The following is a 20,396-nucleotide window of genomic DNA, read 5'->3' as shown; positions in this document are numbered from 1 at the left end:
GGAAGGCACAGACACAGCCACTCTGATTTGGCATGTTACCAAGTTGGGATCCTCTTGACTTTATGAAACTCTGAGGCCCTCGGGCAGCTGCCACATAAACATTAAATACTGTTGCAAAGGGTCTGTGTAAAAAGCTGGATGGGAATAATGGGACTCTGATAGGTCTGGCTAGTTAGGAGTTTGTGGTTAGTCAGATGTTTGGGCTAGCAGTCTATTAATTTGATGTTGAGGAGAAGGAGGATGGCCTTTCAGTTGTGTGGGCGAAGGCCCCATTCAGGAGAGAGCCATTGTGGGTCAGGTGTGGGAGGTGGTAAGACACTAAAGAATTGTTAATGAGACACTCCTCGTGTGGGTGAAGGCTCAGAAGAGCTCTTTCTCCTGAGCTGGGACATGTTCCAGCCTCAGGTAGATATGAGTGAGGCTGATTTAGCCACAATTAGTAGAAATACTTGAAAAAGAAAGCAAACATGGTCTTATTCTTGGATCGGAGCCTGCACCTGAGTTTCAGCTCAGCTGCGGTAAAGCGCTCCAGGGCACTCCAAATGCTGTGTATTCATTGAAGGTTCCTGTTTGTCTCTTCCAGCTTCTGCTTCCTGCTCCGGTACCTAATTTCTGCTCCTGCCTTCCACTTTCCTCCTAACGTGAGCTCAGCTTTCAGCTTTCTCTCAGGTTTTCCTTTCTGTTCACTGGGCCGCACCCTCCTACAGTGTGTTCTCTGTATGTTTGTAATGGAGGAGTGCTCTGTAGGTCTTCGTTCCCCATTAGCAGACTAAATAATGCCCGTCTCCCCTTGTACCGTGTGAAATTCCCGTCCTCTGCTCTGTCGTTACTGACCAGTATGAATACTGTTCTAAGTCAAGTGTTAAAAATACAGAAGTCCCCCTGCAGCTGAAAAAGATTTTTAATCTGATAAATAAATACATTGGGCCGATTACTTTTACATTATGTGAACAGTGATCTGTACAGGATCTCTCCAATGCCATCAACTGTACTATGATACCCAAATTTTATTTTGCATTTTAATGTATTTCCTGCTTGCTAGACAAGGACCTAGTTCTTTTCGAAGAAAACCCAATTAAAACTATGCAATGACATCTCCACTTAGTCCTGTCTTGTTAGAAGTGGTCATATAAGAATTCTGAACTCTGGGGCGTGGCTCAGTTGGTTAAGCATCCGACTTTGGCTCAGCTCATGATCTCGCAGGTTCATGAGTTCGAGCCCCGCATCGGGCTCTGTGCTGACAGCTCAGAGCCTGGAGTCTGCTTCAGATTCTGTGCCTCCCTCTCTCTGTGCCCCTCCCCCATGATGCTCTGTCTCCCTGTCTCTCTCTCTAAACATAAATAAACATTAAAAAAAAAAAAAAGAAATTTGAGCTCCAAACAATGCCCTAATTACTTCCAACAGCATTCAATTACAATAACATTTGATCATATTTAAATACCTCCCCTACACTTGGTAAACTAGGTTGAACCTGTCTTTAATTATTACAGTTTTTCTTTTTAGGACTCTAACCTTAGGAATGGAAGAGGGCTGTTGATAAGCCATTTCCACTCAGTTCTCTTCCTTCATTCTTAAATCCCTTGGTGCTGTTTGGGAGTTTACCACTAAACTCTAATAAACTCCCTTTTATAGAGCTTTCCCTTTATGGCCATTTTTTGGTCCATTTTCTACTTTTGTTTCCTATTCAAATCTACTTGGAAAACTATTCCTATTTTTTGCTTTACTTCCTGGTGAATCATATAGCAAGTGAGCCAGCAGTCTGATTTTTTTTTATGGGACTATTTTCGGGTTTTTGTAATGAAAATTCTGTCTTGCCCATGACCTGGTTTATTTTTAGGCTTATCTTAACTATTCAGGTCCTGGACCTCGGGACTAATTTATGTTATTTACCACCACCCGGGTCTTAGCAGCAAAGCCTTCCCCAGGTGTCTACTGAGAGCTTCCTGGCCACCTAAGCTGCTTCTGCATTTGCTGGATAAGGTGTTTCTCTTGGGGTAAGAGTTATTTACATATACCTAGAGACTTCTTACCCCCCACCCCTGGTGGCCATGTTACCATTTCTTGTGTAAAAACTTGCAGTTTGGTAATTCTGGCTTTCATCAATGCTGGAATACCAACTATTTGGTGTTATTTAGGATTGGTAGTACCAGCTAGAACACCTGTGCTCACCTCACTTTTATTCCACACTTTATAGGCAGTTCATGAATTCCTAGTCTATTATGACCTTTCATTCCCCATTACAATAGTTTTATTCTCCACTGAGTTGTTTTGTTTTTGTTTTTAAGTAGGCTCCATGCCCAGCGTGGAGCTCTAACTCATAACCCTGAGATCAAGAGTGGCAAGTTCTCCATACTGAGCCAGCCAGGCGCCCTTCTCCATTGGTTTCTGAGAAGATTCTAGCTTTGTTGGGCTGTGCTGTCTTCTGGGTGTCCTAATAAAATAGTTTGTCTCTTTAAAATTATTACATTTATCTGTCAGCTTTGACTTACTTCAAAATATTATGCCTAGTGGGTAAAATAATATGCCAAATTAAGAGTATAAGCAGAGGGGACTAAAAGATACTTTATAAAATTGTCTTTTCCTCATCCCCAAAGTTAAATGCTCTTCCTCTCCTTTAAATTTATCCCCTTCAGAATCTTACAAAAGTCTGTCCTGCTTTTACCAGGCACTTGAATCAAATAAACTTCTGTGTGTGATGACATTTTCTCCTAGTTTCCTGTCTGTGGAAACATTTTTTATGTGCTTTTGTGTGTATGTGGTGGCTTGTCTAAGCCTCTCTCTGCAGTCCAGCCCTAGCTCCACCTGTCCTTGGTGGCAGCTACACTTGGGGCAGCCAGGCAGTTGGGGAAAGGAATTCAGGAGTGCTTCCTGGCCTTAAAGAGAACTCTTTAAGAGAATCATAACAGGCTTAGTGTTCCTGTGAGAATTGACAGGTAAGGGAGCCTTTAGCTAACAAAGTAAAAGCAGGGTGCCTCTCAGCAGAGCACTAACTCATCTTGGCCGGTGCTTGTTAAAGCTGTCCTTTTCCTTTTCCTAGAAGTTTCAGGCACCTGCAAGAGAGACTTGTGTGGAATGTCAGAAGACAGTCTACCCGATGGAGCGTCTCTTAGCCAACCAGCAGGTGTTTCACATCAGTTGCTTCCGGTGCTCCTATTGCAACAACAAACTTAGGTAAGCCAACCAAACCAGCTATCTCTGTACAGTTGGACCTCCGGAGGGCATGTTTGGCTTTTAGAGCACTGGTGCTAAAAGCTGTTATACCAAGAGCACGCTGTTGAAAGCCCTTGAAAAACATAAAAAGTATCATTTAGTGACAAGTATTTCATATCAAATGATAGTGGTGTTTGGAACATCTTAGTACATTGATATTTTAATTTACATGGAGCTTAAATCTTAATGGGTGGCAGGTAAAACCCCCCTGTGACTTAATTTAGTAGAATATTTTCCTTTGGTCTCACAGAATCTTTTTTTTTTTTTAAGTTGATTTATTTATTTGAGAGAGAGAGAGAGAGAGAGCTTGGGAGGGGCAGAGAGAGGGAGAGAGAATTCCAGGCAGGCTTCACACTGTCAGCACAGAGCCTGATGTGCGGCTTGAACCCACGAACCGTGAGATCATGACTTGAGTCGAAACCAAGAGTCGGATGCTCAACTGACTGAGCCACCCAGGCGCCCCTTTAAAGCTAAGAAATCTTAAGAGTTTAGGGGTGCCTGGGTGGCTCAGTCAGTTGAGCATATAACTCTAGATTTCGGCTCAGGTCTTGATCTACGGTTTCGTGAGTTCGAGTCCTACATCGGGCTCTGCAATGACACCGCAGAGCCTGGTTGAGATTCTCCCTCTGTGCCCCTCTCCCACTTGCACTCTCTCTGCCTCTCTCAAAATAAATAAATTAAAAAAAAAAAAAAAGAGTATAGTTGTTTCAGCCCTTACTTGAAAATGTCCCAAACACTGTATAAATGGTAATAATAGCAATGATAATGGGCACTGAAGAGCACATATTCTGTATATTGCTTCTTTTTATGTGTGACAAAATAATTATGTATCATTTCTTCCAAGTAACTCAAAGTATGGATATAAATGTGGCCATTTGGGGACATATTCCATATTAACTCATTTTAATCATAGAGTTTTAGAGAAGAAAGTAACCAGGATGTCACTTCCTCCAGCTTTCCTTTCAGAGCAAGCATTCCTTCTAAAATACTCTTGAGGGGCACCAGGGTGGCTCAGTCAGCTGGGTGTCCAGCTCTTGATTTTGGCTTGGGTCATGATCTCACAGTTCATGGGTTCCAGCCCTGCATCGGGCTCTGTGCTGACATCACAGAGTCTGCTTGGGATTCTCTCTCTCTCCCTCTCTTTGTGCCCCTCACTCAGTCTCTCAAAAATAAATGAAAATACTCTTGAAAGACGTGCTGGCGTCTGTGTGGCACTTCCACAGGGGTCGATACCCCACTGCCTTGTTCCAGTGTGGGGGTAGCTCCAGCCCAACAACTTTTCCTTCTGTTGAGCCAAAACGTTCCTCTGTAACTTCCGCTCCTTGGTTCTTTTTCTGCCCACGGTATTACTTTTTTTCTCCAAAGCATATTTTTCTAAGCTTCTGAATTTTTGTATCTCTTCTGTGGAAATGCTGTTGTTTTCATACCCCCTTCGAACTGTGTTACCCTGCAAGAGACACCAACTCTCCTAAAGGCCTGTCCAGCACTGACATTAGAGTAGATTTACTTCCCAGCTACTGTGCTCCTATTAACCACATTCATTCACTAGTGTCTTGTGAGTGCAATCCATTTGCAAAGCATTATACCTACTCCTGTAGATATGTGTTTTTAAATTATAACACAAATGGGAAACGAGGAGGAAAATGATTCAGCTTTGTACAAAGGAAAATATCATTATAAGTAGTGAAAGGTTATAAATGCTTAGGAAATATATGAGTGGTCAGAGATAGGTGGGATAGCCTAGGGAAGACTTCTTGGAAGAAATTTTTTTTTTTTTAACAGTTTTGACAGAGGGGAGTGAAATCATTTGAAAATAGGAAGATGTACCACATGAATGTCTTGTGAAGCTTTAGGCCTAGAAGTGAGCATGTTTTTTATAAGGGTAATAAAACAAACGTGCTTGAAAGGGAGGGGGTAAAGAATCCTAGGTGATTGATGTGCTTTTAAAGGTATTTTTCTCACGTAGCAACTTCTGAAAATACTGAAGTTGCCAAATTTCAGCCTGCTAGTATAAGTAAGAGTATATAGATACCTCAACTTTATGCTCTTTTTCTTTTAACAACAGTCTAGGAACATATGCATCTTTACATGGGAGAATCTACTGTAAGCCTCACTTCAATCAACTCTTTAAAGCTAAAGGCAACTATGACGAAGGCTTTGGACACAGACCACACAAGGATCTGTGGGCAAGCAAAAATGAAAATGAAGGGACTTTGGAGAGACCAGCCCAGCTTCCAATTGCAGGGGAGACCCCTCAGAGCCCAGGGGTCGAAGATGCCCCCATTGCTAAGGTGGGTGTGCTTACAGCAAGTATGGAAGCCAAGGCATCCTCTCAGCCAGAGAAAGAAGACAAGCCAGCTGAAACCAAGAAGTTGAAGATAGCCTGGCCACCCCCCACTGAACTTGGTAGTTCAGGAAGTACCTTAGAGGAAGGGATCAAAGTATCCAAGCCCAAATGGCCTCCTGAGGATGAAATCAGCAAGCCTGAAGCTCCCGAGGATGTGGATCTGGATCTGAAGAAGCTAAGACGATCTTCTTCACTGAAGGAAAGAAGCCGTCCATTCACTGTGGCAGCTTCATTTCGAACCACTTCAGTCAAGAGCCCCAAAATCCTATCCCCACCTATAAGGAAAGGCTGGAGCATGTCAGAACAGAGTGAGGAGTTTATAGGAGGAATGGCAGCAGAAAGGAAACAAGTGGAAAATGCCAGTGCCTCCGAAAAGAATGGTAGTGTGGGAAAAACAACCAGGCAAAACAAAGAATCTAAAGGAGGGGAGGCAGGGAGGAGAAGTAAGGAAGATCATGGTTTCGAGATGGGGAGTGAGAATCTTCTAGAAAATGGTGCAAGCTTAGATGAAAATGATAGAAACCTCAAAGAGCAGTCCCCACTAGAACCCAAGTCTACAAATTGGTCCAGCTTTGCAGAAAGCACCTCCCCTAAAGAATTCACTACCCAGCATCAGAAATCCCAGGATGTGGGATTCTGGGAGGGAGAAGTAGTCAAAGAGCTGTCTGTGGAGGAACAGATAAAAAGAAATCGGTACTACGATGAGGATGAGGATGATGAGGAATGACAGACTGCAACGGTGCTGGGCCTTAAATCTGTGTTAGTGTTAGCAAGACACTGCCCTTTATCAAAGTGATGCACCGTAAACAGGTGTCTTAGCATGAACTGTCATTTATGTGGAAGCAGTTCTGGAGGAGTTCTTGCTTCAAAAAAATCCCATACTGCAGCTTAAGTGAACCAATTCTAAACGCTATAGATAATATTACTTCAGTCCTCTATTTTAGCAATGATGATATACATAAGTGCTTTAAGGTCTTATGGGGGCGGGGGGGCGGGTATGCCAACTGATATAGTTCAGACTCCACTGTATTCCCAAAAGGCAGTACAAAAATAGACGATTAGTAGCACATTGTCGCACTTCAACTATGGAATTAGGGAACACACAGAAGGGGTTTAGGGACCTAAACATTATGACTGAACGCACTTTAGTATAAAGGGCACAGTTTGTATATTTTTAAATGAATACCAATTTATTTAGCATTCATCTGTTAAGAAATCAAATATGTAATCTTTAAAACATTTTTAGGTTAATTTTCTCACTCTGATATACATGGGGAATTTCTTGCTTTGCATCCCATTCTCTAAGCCACATCCTGAATTGGATTACTGAGATATAACACAACTGTTCTTTTGGGGCACTTTTTGAGCACATTTGGTGCTTGGAGAGATCCACTCTCTCTCAAATAAGCTCTGGTATTTGCCAATGAGTCTGATTACACCCCAAATGATTGCTTTCTTCTTTGGTGGTATCTATGGGCTCATCATATACTGAAAACTGCAATATTTTTATAAGATCTTTTGTACTGCTGTTTGCCATGTTGCATGTTAAAGCAAAGTGAGGAGTTTAAAGAAGGAATAACAGAAAAAAACTGCCTTAAGCCACTTGAGCTCAGACCCCCAGACCCTATATTCCACTTCTGATATCCCCTTTCTGGGACACTAGTTTTTTAAATACATACCAGCTCTGAAATGTATTGATTTTTATGGCAGACAGTATTCCCAGGGTGCAATTAAACCAATTACAGGCCTTTGTGTGTGTGTGGGGGGGGGGTGGTTTTCTAGTAGTTAAGGCTTTGGAACATAAACTTGAGTACACTTGTTGTACATAATCGATATTCCAAATTGTATGTGGGGAGAGAGATGTTTTAAGCCATAGGCTTTTCTTTGTCCTGCATTTTTAGAGATTTAGCTCTAATATTTTTTAGAGATGTAAAATATTCTGCTTTCTTATAGTCTTGCTTAGTCTGAAACATTTTTATTCAATAAAGCTTTTAATTTACATCTGAACTTTTCAATGTTCCTTTTCCATTATTATTTTACATTATGACAGTGTCTCAAGACCTTTTACTTTAGCAGTCTGGGAAGAAAGGCACATGGGTCTGATGCATTTTAAGTGAAGAGAGGTGTTATGAATATATCTCCCCACTAGGTGGTGGCATTGGGTCGATCTTGGGCTTTGATCTTTCCTAAAAGAGGACAAATTTTTCTGAAAAATTGAGAGCAACTTGGCAAGAAACTTAGTGTGTACATTCCAAATGAGCTGTGTGTTTTAACAATTCAAACTCTGGTGGTGGTTTTTTATTGTTAATTGTACTCAACATTTAATAATTCACCTTGCAATTATGCCTAACATGCTAAAGGGAATTTCCAAATGTCTCTGCTTGAAAATGGATGTTTTCCACCCTGGGCAGAGGCATAGTTGGTTGTTTGATTTCCTTGCCTGTAGAGGCAACTGCCCCAATAGTTAAAACACTTTTTGTTGTTGTTGTTGTTAATGGAAGTGTGGGAGTGTGGATTTCCTTGGAGATAAACACACTTTTTGAGTCATCTGTTACATGTTCCAGGGTCTTGCCTGGTCTTCCAAATGGATGGTAGGGTACTACTTTCTGCTCTTGGCCCCATCACAGGCTGAAGTCCTTTAGAAAGTCCTGTTCACTGAACAGTTAATCCAGAAGCTCCTGATGACATTCATAAACTATCGAATCCTGGCTTGAGTTTAGCTGCCTTTACTGTATGACTCTGCTGCTCCAACCCATCCACATGGTACTCACTGAGCCTACTGATTTTATTTTATTTATTTATTTATTTATTTATTTATTTATTTATTTATTTATTTTAACGTTTATTTATTTTTGAGACAGAGAGAGACAGAGCATGAACGGGGGAGGGTCACAGAGAGAAGGAGACACAGAATCTGAAACAGGCTCCAGGCTCTGAGCTGTCAGCACAGAGCCCGACGCGGGGCTCGAACCCACGGACTGTGAGATCATGACCTGAGCCGAAGTCGGACGCTTAACCGACTGAGCCACCCAGGCGCCCCGAGCCTACTGATTTTATACAAAAAAGTCTGAGTACCTATGGCCAGTATTTATGGATATCAGTTGAGTATGTCACCATATATCAGGTATGCAGGGACTGAGATTAACCTTAGAAGAAATGTTTTCTTTGCCATTCAAAGACTAAGACAGATATAGGGACAGAGAGTAGAAACAAGGACTAGCTCCATATCAATATAATAAAAGGTGGTTCTTATCAAGAGAATGACCAGGTAACACTAAACATTCTTAGAAAACAAAAGAACCTACAGCCAAAGTGTTTCTCTCAGCTTTCTGAATGAAGGCAACTTGTTTGGGCTTGGTAGGTCAGTGGTGGCAACAGGTCCTGTTGGTGAAGCAAGAAAAGGGGCCAGCTTGTAACCTGAGATGGTTAAGGAGACTCTTCATGACTACTACAGGACCAACTTAGTTCTACCAGCTTGCTGGTTGAATCACTCCTGGACAAAGTGAAAGTGGCAGAAAGTTTACATTCATTACACATTTCCTTAAGTATATATTTTCTCACACTCAAGATGTCGAGAAATGGTACAAATGTGTTTTGGGGGGGGGATAGACCTTGAGACCAAGATCACTGTGTGCTTGTGCCCGCATGCCAAATTCTTTGTCCTCTGGGGCTCTGATTTGAATTCCCAGGAATCAGGGAGAGTTCACTTCTTGTTCACCCTTGTGGTGCCTGGGTGGTTCAGTTGGTTAAGCATCAGGTCATGATTTCACGCTTTATGGGTTTGTGCCCCTCATCAGGCTCTCTGCTGTCAGCACAGAGCCTGTTTCAGATCCTCTCTCTCTCTCTCTGCCTCTACCCTGCTTATACTCCCTCCCTCTCTCAAAATTAAGTAAACATTACTACTATACAATACAATACAATACAATACAATACAATACAATACAATACAATACAATACAATAAAATACACCTTGAATATAGGGTGGTCGTTACCACTAAGCTATTGCTGGGTTTGGACAAACATGGCACCATGTAGTGGTTCTCAGACCAGCTGCAGTGGCATTGCCTATGAGTTTGTTAAAAATGAGAAATGCAAACTCATAGGCCCCACTCAGACTCACCTCCTGAATCAGAATCAGAATCTCTTTGCTAAAAGAAACCTTTTAGCAAACTCTCCATGTGGGAGATGGGACAAGCTAATATCTGGGCTGTGGTACCCTAAATTTGAGAACCTTTGAGCTAAAGCAAACCTAGTCTACTTAGGATGGCACACTTTTTTCTCCTGTTTCCTGTCCCCTTGAAACTCTAACTTCTGGTGTAGGCATACCTTACTAGTTATAAAGTTACTTTATCTGTCCTTGAACAAGAGGTAGAGATTAATTTCTTTTAATCTTTTTTCAGATCATTCTAGTTAGCCTGTGGTAATTAACCTTGTAGCCAGGTTTGAACAGACAGCAACCAGAGGTCAGGAATCTCAGGCAGTTGAGGGACATTTTGAATTTAGCTTTCTGAAGGTTTGTCTGTGGCTCCCCTTCTTTTTTGTGTAGATCCACAAAAGAATTAAATGTTTACTGTGCAAACCTAAAATTAAGGAGGTTTATAAGGGCTCAGTGTTTCAGAGTCTAAAGACTTTCTAGCTCAGAAGCCCTGCTCTACCACGATCCTATATAACTTTGGGCAAGCTGTTTGATCTCTATGGACCTCAGTTTACCCATCCATAAAATAGTAAATAAAACAATACCTACTTCATAGAATGATGGGAGTTAAATACCTGGTGTAAAATGTTCAGTGCAGTACCTGGCACTTGGTAAGCCTCATTAAATATTCGCTATCATTTTTCTTTTTCCTTTGTACTTTTCTTTGTATGATATCCTTTGGCTATTTTCCCATTTCCTTTTACCCATGAGAAAAATAAAAGGATTTTGAAAAGTTCATTTTAGGGGATAAAACAGTGAAAGGGAATTGAGATCATGAAAGGACTCGAAGGAAGGAAAAGGTTAGGAACAAAAAACGCTAGAGGTGGAAGGAGGAGCGGTTAGGCGGAACCATCCGAGATGGCGAGGTAGACCCCAATGAAAGCCTGCTCTGCTAGGAGCAGAGACGCAGGTCTGGACTGCCTGGCAGCGGGAACAGCCTTTGAGACTGCTGGGCTGAGAAAGAGGAGTGTCCCCTTAAGGGAGCTAGGCCTGAAATAAGGGGTGTGGCCGTGGCTGGCAGAGAGAGAGAGAGAGAGAGAGAGAGAGGGAGAGAGAGAGGGAGGGAGAGGGAGAGAGAGAGAGAGAGAGAGAGAGAGAGGGAGAGAGAGAGAGAGAGAGAGGGAGAGAGAGAGGGGGAAAGAGAGAGAGGAGAGAGAGGAGAGAGAGAGAGAGAGAGACAGAGAGAGAGACAGAGAGAGAGAGAGAGAGAGAGAGAGAGAGAGAGAGAGAGAGAGAGAGAGAGAGAGAGAGAGAGAGAGAGAGAGAGAGAAAGCGTGGCTGAAACTCACAGAAAAATGGGCGGGGCCAGAATTGAGGGCCTGCGGGGCAGGTGGAGGCGGGGCGGAGATGGGAGGGGCATGGCCCGGCGGGGGGCGGGGTCCCAAGGAGAGGCGGCCCTGGGGTCTGCCGTCCGGGAGGTGGGTGGGCGGGGAGGTGAGATGGGCGTTGAAGAGGCCCGGCCCCACGGAGGAGGCGGGCTGAGACGGGCCGGGGACCCGAAGGGGCCGGAAGGGGTGGCTGCCGGCTCGGCCCCGCCCCGGGTCCGCCTCCCCGCGGGTTCCGTTGGCTGTGGCGGCAGCTGAAGCTGTGGCGGCGGTGGCCGCGGGGCGGGCGTAAGATGGCGACAGCGGCGGCGGGAGCCCTGGGCCTGCTGTGGAGTTGGCTGTGGAGCGAACGCTTCTGGCTGCCCCAGAACGTGAGCTGGGCCGACCTTGAGGGGCCGGGTGACGGCTATGGCTACCCGCGGGCACGACACATCCTCTCGGCATTCCCAGTGGCGGCGGGCATATTCTCCGTGCGGCTGCTCTTCGAGCGGTGAGAGCCCGCGAGCGAGTGGCGCGGAGGGTCGGGGCCGGGGCCGGGGAGCGGACCGGTGGAACCGGCTCGGGGCGGGGAAAGGCCGAGCACCGGAAGCAGAATTGGCGGGGAAGCCCGGAAGCAGGGGGCTGGGGGAGCCCGGGCTGCAGCGCGGGATGTTCGGAGGGTGGCGGAGGTGGTCGCGGAGCCTAGGTAAAGACAGTTTGGGGCGTGGACAGTGGAAGAACGAGAGTCTAGGGGAGGCCGGGCCCTTTCCCTTTTTAGATCCCGGAGGCCCTGGGAGTGGAGGGGGGGGGGGGGGGGGGCTTCTTCTGGGCCTGCTCCCAGCCTCCAGGGATCCTACAGACAGGAAACAGGTTGAGTGTGTGAGCTGCGGCCGAGAACCCGAACACCCGAAGAGCGAAACAGGAAAGGGCCACAGGAACCAGAACTAGTTGGGGCTGTGGAAGCTGAACGGTTAACGTTAAGAGCCAACCTTTCCAAGCGAAAGGAGCGGGTTTTGGGGAATCTGAGATTTGCGAGGACACTTATGAGAGTTGAGGGGAGCAGGGTTAGGCCCCAAGCCTTGCTTTATCAGTTCATGGACATTTTTGTGCATGTGTAAATTTCCAAAAATTGCTACCAGAGCCCGCAAGAGAGTGGAAATCTGGTAGGGATGAGGCGTGGTGGAGCCTGGGGTTCCAAAGTCTAGAAAGGTGTCAGGTTAGTTGCGGAACAGGCCTTAGAGGCCTGAGATGGAAGGAGGAGTGGTCATTTTGAAAGGAAGAGATCTGTAGGGCTTATCAGAGGAAAGCTGTATTGAGCTGGCTTCTAAGTGAGTTTAGCAGAATCACAGTTCTTTTTCTGACCGCGTGTTCTTGATAAAAGTGATTTCACTTTTCCTTAAGTGAGTAGTTGGTACCTACTGTCTAAGATGAAATGTTCACAGAGGACTTGATGTGGCGATTTTATACTGTGGGCTTACAGCTGTGGGTGATTTTGATCAAATCTACTCTGCGGAAAAGGAGACCTATTTCTTCATAGGTCTCAGGTAATGAGGATGCACATTGACATCGTTTGTTCATTTGGCCCTTATCTGGAGCAGAAACGCCCTTTCTAGGACGGGAATATACTGCAAATAAAGAGAATCTATTACTCTCTGAAGAATTAGTTATTATGTGTTTTGGGTTACTTTTCAAAAGTGCCTACTACTTCTGACACAAAAGTCTTTCACAAAATATTTCTTTTCTGTAGCCAGCTTGTCATTCATCCATTTGTTCATAGTGTTTGTGTATTGTTATCAAAGTGCTCTCCGTCAGACGTTCAGGTACAAAAATCAAGATGCTTTTAACTGAAGCAAATGAAACTGAAAGATCTAAATGCCTTTTCTGGGTCCTTGGGACCTTAGTGTTACAGTTTTGTAAGTATAGGCATTGTATTAAGTATTCCTGGGGTGGTGGTACAAACCACTTTTCCCTCTTAGGAATAACTTAGATCTGGGTACTCTCCACCTTGGCAGCTGTATGTGAGGGCTGAAAAAAGAGAAAGACAGTGTAATGACTAAAAAGGAAAATACACCAATTTAAGAAAAAATTTAATTGTCCTAGGAAAATATTCTCTGCTTTTTATATAAATGTATACCAATATGGAAGTTTATTCACGTTACTGATAAGAGGAAATAGCATGTTTCTTATAAATACCCATTTTATATAAACTTGCATAGGGGCACCCCTGGGTGTCTCTCAGTTAAGCGTCTGACTTCGGCTTAGGTAGTGATCTCGTGGTTTGTGAGTTCCAGCCCCACATCATGCTCGCAATGATAGTACAGAGCCTGCTTGGGATTCTCTCCCCCCCCCCCCCGCCCCTCCCCCACTTGCACGTGCATTCTCTCAAAATAATAAATAAATAAACTAAAAAAAAAACTGCATATATCTTCAGATTTCCAAAGAGTTCCCTCAGACGGCTGTAAAGACTTCTATATCCCCTGGCGGAGCCACTGGAAAAGGATCCTTTACCTGTGGGAATTCTATCTGAATGTTTCTATGGTGCTCGGTGTCAGGGGAGCAGGGGAGGATGGGAATACTGAGCTGAAAGCATTCTAGTATGATATTCCTTGGCTAGTAAGGTCAGGCATCCTGTTCATCTCATGTATGATCTTGGGAAAGTTTAACCTTGGAGGCGGTCCTGCTATTTTGTTTCTTTTTATAAAACCTACTACCTTAGTTAGCAGTAGAATTGAGTGCTGGATTAGCAGTTCCTCTCTTGCTACACCGGTCTTGCATAAAGGTAGTAGAAGCCACTCTTAGAGTATAGGAAAAGACGTATTAGAAATATTGGTACAGCTAAGTTGTTTTTCCTCCTTTTCTCATTTCTCAAATCCCATCTAATTTGTTTCTAGAAGTGACTTGGTTTCTAGTAATCATAGACTGTGTGAGCTAGGACTTTCTTTATAGACAGTAAACTAGCCTGGAAACATCCTGCAGCTTTTCAGAGGTTTCATACTCACTGGAGGAGGAACTAGAACCAAGATCCAGATCATTTTCCCAAGCCCCGGGCTCTTTCCACTATATGGTGTAGCCATCTTTAACCTTTCCTTAAACCTCCTTTCAAGGATTAAGGTTTAAGCCACCTCTTCCTAGTATTCTAGGATTTGGAAAACAAATCCATGCTCATCTTATTCTTGGTTATTTAATGTGTTTGATTTGAAGATTGTATTTTTTTTCAGATTTTTGTTTCAAATTGTTCTGCATATTTTAATGAGTCTTATATTATGTCCCTTGATAAATTATCTCTATTTGTGTTGTTTTAAGAATTTCCCAAAAAATAGGGGTGCCTGGCTGGCTCAGTCAGAAGAGCATGTGACTCCTGATCTCGGGGTCCTGAGTTTGAGCCTTAGGTTGGGTGTAGAGATTATAGAGATTACTAAATAAATAAACTTAAAAAAAAAAAAAATCTCCCAAAGAATAGAGTTTACAATTTGGTTTTACCTTCCCATCCTTCTCATCAACCATGCTGAGCATTTGTTTTTTAGTTCCCACATTCCCTGGAGAACCACAGCCTCCTCTGATGGGGATGACTTGAAAAGCTGCGGGGCCATAATAAGTAAAGTGTTTGTACCTAGCTATTTTGCTAAAGAGCTGCGGATAGGAGATTGTTACTTACCAAATAATGGAGGCTGCGCTCTGTGGACCTCTGCTGAGTGGCTGTATTGTGGTGGCCTGTGCCTTGCAAAATGCCTCAGGTGTGGCCTGTGATCGGTAAATATTTATTGAAGGTTTGAGGAGGGCCCATCCTCATCTACATAGATGCCCAGAGGAGTAGTCAGAATCTAGATCTCCAACCTGAAATGGATGTTTGGCTTGACTGAGAGAAATTCCTTTGTTTCTGTTGTTAAATTTCATCATATATTTGCATGTTGTGTACCTTTCTACAGCTTTTTTCTCTCTTTATCCCCTCCCCCCATACACACATTCACACTACCCCGTACCCTAACAAAACAGGGATAAGAAACTCTTCCATGTGTTTTTTTTTTTTTTTAAACTTCTTTTCATGTTATGTTCATGATAAAATTGTTTGAAATTTAATATCTAGTCACTTGAGCACTTGTTTCTTGGGATCAAGTAGAAGCTTGAGACACCATTGACACCATTAGATCTATATAGGCTCATTTATTTTGAATATGCTATTGCAATAGGAGCTCTGTATTGCCAGAAGAAAATTATTTTGTGAATTATTCAGGAGATAGATTAGAGCTCTCTCTGCTGCTCATTCATTATTCCAATCCCCTCTTCTCTCTTGTTACTTCCAAAGCAACCTCACTGGGGTGTGCAAAGAGCCTTCTCAATACCATTCTCTGTCATAGGAGACTGAACAGATTCACTTGCTAGCCTGTCATGTAACTGGTAACAAAAGTAGTGACTCTTGTGTGCACGTTTCTCAGCCACTCATTTCATCTTCCTCTCGTAAGCCTTGCTACCTCTGCTACGTACTGCTTTTTTTTTTTTTTTTTTTTCTTCTTGTTTTCCCCCATTTCCCCTAAGTGGAGGAAGAACTTTTTTCCTCTCTCTGACAGGCCTGCTGCCTTCCTCCCAGATCCATGTCAAGTGACTGCATTGTGACCCAGGATCAGTGGGTCTTCCTGACGGGTTAGAAAGGCTTTGGGAAGAATGGACATAGCTGCTGACTAGGCTGTGAGGGAAACTGCCCATTCCATTGCATCTCTAAAGGTATTCTGTTGGGCGTTATTGAATTGTAAATCACAGAATTAAATCAGGTTTGCAGATCCAGCAGGGCAAGATTGAAAAAGATACTCACATGGCCCTGCCCTTGTCTAAGAATCCACCTCTTCATTAGCTCCAGATGGTCAGAAGCCTTATGTGCCCCTCCTCTTGCTGGGGAAACTTCTTTCCCCAACCCTTTCTGTGCAGTGGGTGTTGATGCTCTGCAGAAAACTGAATACTGTCATGCCTGAGGTCAGGTTCCTGGCTTATCCCTGGAGACAATATATTCAGCACAGCAAAGAAACATGTCAGATATTTTTGCTTTAGCCACTTCCTGATTCAGAAAACTAGGGTCTCCTAGATGGGTAAAGAAGAAATTAAGAGGAGGCAGCAAGTGAAATCTGCACCTTTTTTTTTTAATTAAAAAAAAAATTTTTAATGTTTATTTATTCTTGAGAGAGAGACAGAGTGAGGGCAAGCGGGGGAGGGGCAGAGAGCAAAGGAGACAAAGAATCCAAAGCAGTCTCCAGGCTCTGAGCTGTCATCACAGAGTCCAACATGGGCCTTGGAACTCACGAACTGTGAGATCATGACCTGAGCCGAAGTTGGACGCTTAACTAACGCTTACCCAACTGAGCCACCCAGGCACCCCCGCACCCTTCTTACGGAGCGGCAAGGGAGATAAACCTATTTTGGCTTCCTTTCCAGAGGTATTTTTAGGCAGATAAAAGCTGCCCTTCACTGAGTTTTGGACTCTGCTTGAACCCACTCCTACCTTATCTTTGGGGAAGTTAATTGAAATGTTACTGCAAAAGGAGCTAACCATAATCACTTCTAACTAAAAAAAAAAAAAAATCTGAAACGAGTTTTCGTAGAAACAAAGGCATTTTTCCTAGATATGAAGAATTCTCTAAAACTGCTGTTCTGTGCAGTAGCCACTAGCTAGTATAGTAGCTACTTGCTTTTGGGGATTTCAAATGTCACTAGTCCAAATGTGCTGTGTTAGATACGTTTGAAGTGTAACACACACCAGATTTTAAAGACAGTGCAGGGGGACAAAAAAAGAATGTAATATATCTCATTTTTAACATTGATTACAAGGAAATAACTATTTTTTAATTTATTTTTTAAGTTTATTTACTTATTTTGAGAGAGAGAGCAGGAGAGGGGGAGAGAGAGAATCCCAAGCAGGCTCCCTGCTGTCAGCACAGAGCCCAACGATAGGCTTGATCACACAGACTGTGAAATCATGACCTGCGCTGAGATCAAGAGTCAGACATTTAACTGACTGAGCCATCCACCGTGCCTCAACATTGATTACATATTGATGTGATATTTTGGATATGTCTGTTTAACCAAAGTATATTATCAGAATTAACTTTACCTGTTTCTTTTTTCCTTTTTTGAATGTGGCTATTAGAAATTTTAAAATTAGGGGTGCCTGGGTGGCTCAGTCGGTTAAGCATCTGACTTGGGCTCAGGTCAGGATCTCAACAGTTCCTTCCTGAGTTCCAGCCCCATGTAGGGCTCTGTGCTGACAGCTTGGAGCCTGGAGCCTGCCTCAGATTCTGTTTCCCGTTCTCTCTGCCCCTCCCCTGCTCATGCTCTTTCTCTCTCTCTCTCAAGAAAAGTAAACATTAAAAAATAATAAAAAAAGTAAAGGAAAATTTTAAATTATATATGTGGCCTGCATTATATTTCTGTTGAATAGTGCTGATGGGAGTAATTCAAACAAGTATTTATAACTGAAAATAATTTTATTAAAAAAAATTTTTTAATGTTTATTTTTGAGAGAGAGAGAGAGAGGGAGTATGAGCGTGAGCATGAGCGGGGGAGGGACAGAGAGAGGAGGAAACACAGAATCCGAAGCAGGCTGAGCCGAAGTCGGACGCTTAACCGACTGAGCCACCCAGGCGCCCTGAAAAGAATTTTAATATAAATTCACATTTGATTTATTTTTTTTTTTTAATTTTTTTTTCAACGTTTTTTTTTTTTATTTATTTTTGGGACAGAGAGAGACAGAGCATGAACGGGGGAGGGGCAGAGAGAGAGGGAGACACAGAACCGGAAACAGGCTCCAGGCTCTGAGCCATCAGCCCAGAGCCTGATGTGGGGCTCGTACTCACAGACCGCGAGATCGTGACCTGGCTGAAGTCGGACGCTTAACCGACTGCGCCACCCAGGCGCCCCTGATGTATTTTTTTTTAGGACCTGAAGGGTGATCAGTCCTAAGTATATCAGACCATGCTTTTATTTTTTAATTTTTTTTTCTGACCATGCTTTAAACAAATCTTTCTAAAAGTTGTGGCAAAAATGGGTTTTTTTAAATATAAATCATTTTCCGAATGATTTAAATGACTAGTTATAGTCTATTTTGAGTAATACTAATTGACAGTGCCTTCTAGCCAGGCATTGCTCTGTAATTTTAGTTTTCTGCATATATCTTCTTAGTCGAGTAGTTAATGATCTGTAAACAAACAAGTTTGTCAAGAAGTTAAATGTATGTGGAGTGCTGCACAGCCCTGATAAGACATTGGGAATAATCACAGTATTTTGGGGCGCCTGGGTGGCTCAGTTGGTTAAGCATCTGACTTTTGGTTTTGGCTAAGGTCATGAAGTCACAATTCATGAGTTTGAGCACCACCTCAGGCTCTGCACTGATGGTGTGGAGCCTGCTTGGGATTCTCTGTCTCCCTTTCTGCCTGCTCGCACTCTCTCTCTCTAAGTAAATAATAAATAAACATTAAAAAAAAATCACAGTATTTTATCTCTTCTCAAAATTATGGTGTTTTGTTTGTTTGTTTTTAAAGTTTATTTATTTATTTTGAGAACACACAGGGAAGGGGAGAGAGAGAGGGAAAGAGAGAAAATCCCAAGCAGGTTCCACACCAACATGGACCCTTATGCGGGGCTCAAACTTACAAACCATGAGATCATGATGTGAGCCGAAACCAAGAGTTGGATGCTTAACCAACTAAGCCACCCCGGTGCCCCTGTGGTGTTTCTTAAAAAGGGTATTCCTTACAGTCTTTGGCTTCTGGGTAGCGTCAACATTTGTAAGAAGTCTCAATAACCACGCAGGGTGCGCCTGGGTGACTCAGTTAAGTGTCCATCTCTTGATGTTGGCTCAGGTCATGATCTCACCATTTGTGAGTTTGAGCCCCTGAGCCCCAAGTGGGGCTCTGAGCTGACAGCGCGGGGCCTGCTTGGTATTCTCTCTTTCCCTCTCTCTCTGCCCCTCCCCTGCTTGTGCTCTCTTTCTCTCTCTAAATAAATAAAAAAACTTAAAAAAAAAAAAAAAAAAGATATCTTGTTTAAAAAAATAAGCACAGGAGGTCTCAGTCGGGTTGTGTTTGCTGTGTTTAATTCTGCTTGGGGAAATCCCCTTATACTGAAATTGGTTAACTTGAATTTCTACTGATTCCTCAGAAATCAGGGACCTTCTCCTACATGGAGCTGGTAGGTTATCTGATGACCCAGGAGGACAGGTGGGCACATTTCCTTGAAACACTTCACCTTTTGGTTAAGAATTTAGTTTTTACCTATTTTCTTCTTTCTCCAGCAGTTATTTATTGAGAACTTAGTATCTGCCAGTTGTCAGACTGTGTGCCACGGATAAAAATGTAAGTCATGGTGTTTGCTCGCAGGAAGAAAGCAAGAATATCAGTGGTTTAAAATACAGTGTCATAAATGTATGCAGAAGGCTGTTATGGGAGTTTGGAGGAGGTGGGTTCAGTTCCTTTTAACAGTTGTTAACTAAAATATAGGCTTAATGTCTCACTAGCAAACACTTGTTTCTTGGACCCTGAAGAACGGTGAAAAAACTTCTTAAGGAACAGTTTTTTTGTTAACCTGTTTCTCTGATCCACCTCTTGGCACTTGTACATTTGTGTATTTCTACTTTAAGTTACATTACATTACATTACATTTAAGTTACTATACATTAAGTTGTATCGTCATTTAAGACTGTAAGTGGAAAGATCATCCATTTAAGAAAGATAGATATGTGTAGTGAAAGAAATGTATGCATATAGTCGGAAAGGGAGAAACTCTTCAACAATGAGAGTGTCAGGGACCCCCAGCTATTTTTCAGCCACACTTTGAGAACTGCTGCTCTGTAGCAAGTAAAATATTCGCTAACTACTGTACAATAATACTACAACTTAGTCTTAAATTGTGTCCATCTGAAACATTTCAACATATATACTGTTAGTAATTCTTATTATCTCAAGACTTACATTCCTTACAATGAGGTTAGATGTAAGCAGGATTGCTGATCCTTCTCATCACAGCACCTAGCAGTGTATCAAATTGCATGGGCACTAATTATCTTAATGCTTTAAGGCTCTGTAATAGTCTAAGTGAGGATAACTTTGATACATGTGGGAGGAGTGAAAATAGTCTGGTATAAATCCACAGTGTGTGCCTTGCCATGGTTTAGGATAATATATGCCATAGAGGTCCTTTTCTTTATAGTCTGCTTCTGCTTTAAGAGCAAATTTGTCAATTAAAAAAAAAGTCCTCGCGACACCTGGCTGGCTTAGTCCTAGGAGTGTGAGACTATTGATCTGAGGTGTGCGTCTGAGTCCCACTTGGGGTGTAGAGATTACTTATAAAACTTAAAAA

General features: G+C 42.9%; 2 protein-coding genes across 9 annotated transcripts in view; both read left to right on the top strand.

Annotated features, from left to right (window-relative positions):
- Window positions 1-7,564, top strand: part of LIMA1 (LIM domain and actin binding 1) — an 85,208-nt gene extending 77,644 nt beyond the window's left edge. For all 5 annotated transcript variants that reach the window (XM_042946491.1, XM_042946490.1, XM_042946489.1 and 2 more), the window contains exons 10-11: window positions 3,038-3,171; window positions 5,276-7,564. In XM_042946491.1, coding sequence (XP_042802425.1) covers window positions 3,038-3,171; window positions 5,276-6,284 — 1,143 coding nt within the window. In that variant the 3' untranslated portion in view covers window positions 6,285-7,564. The remainder of the gene's footprint in view (window positions 1-3,037; window positions 3,172-5,275) is intronic.
- Window positions 7,565-11,206: 3,642 nt separating this feature from the next.
- CERS5 (ceramide synthase 5) overlaps window positions 11,207-20,396 on the top strand; it is a 33,143-nt gene continuing 23,953 nt past the window's right edge. Inside the window, exon 1 of one of the 4 annotated variants that reach the window (XM_042946483.1) lies at window positions 11,207-11,568. In XM_042946483.1, the coding sequence (XP_042802417.1) occupies window positions 11,372-11,568 (197 nt within the window). In that variant the 5' untranslated portion in view covers window positions 11,207-11,371. Of the gene's footprint in view, window positions 11,569-16,387; window positions 16,481-20,396 lie in introns of those variants that run through there. The other 3 variants (XM_042946482.1, XM_042946485.1, XM_042946484.1) reach the window with 3 other exon arrangements.

The sequence above is a fragment of the Panthera leo genome, chromosome B4 (genome assembly GCF_018350215.1).
Source record: "Panthera leo isolate Ple1 chromosome B4, P.leo_Ple1_pat1.1, whole genome shotgun sequence".
Lineage (NCBI taxonomy): Eukaryota > Metazoa > Chordata > Mammalia > Carnivora > Felidae > Panthera > Panthera leo.
This window is presented reverse-complemented; position numbering and strand designations above follow the sequence as displayed.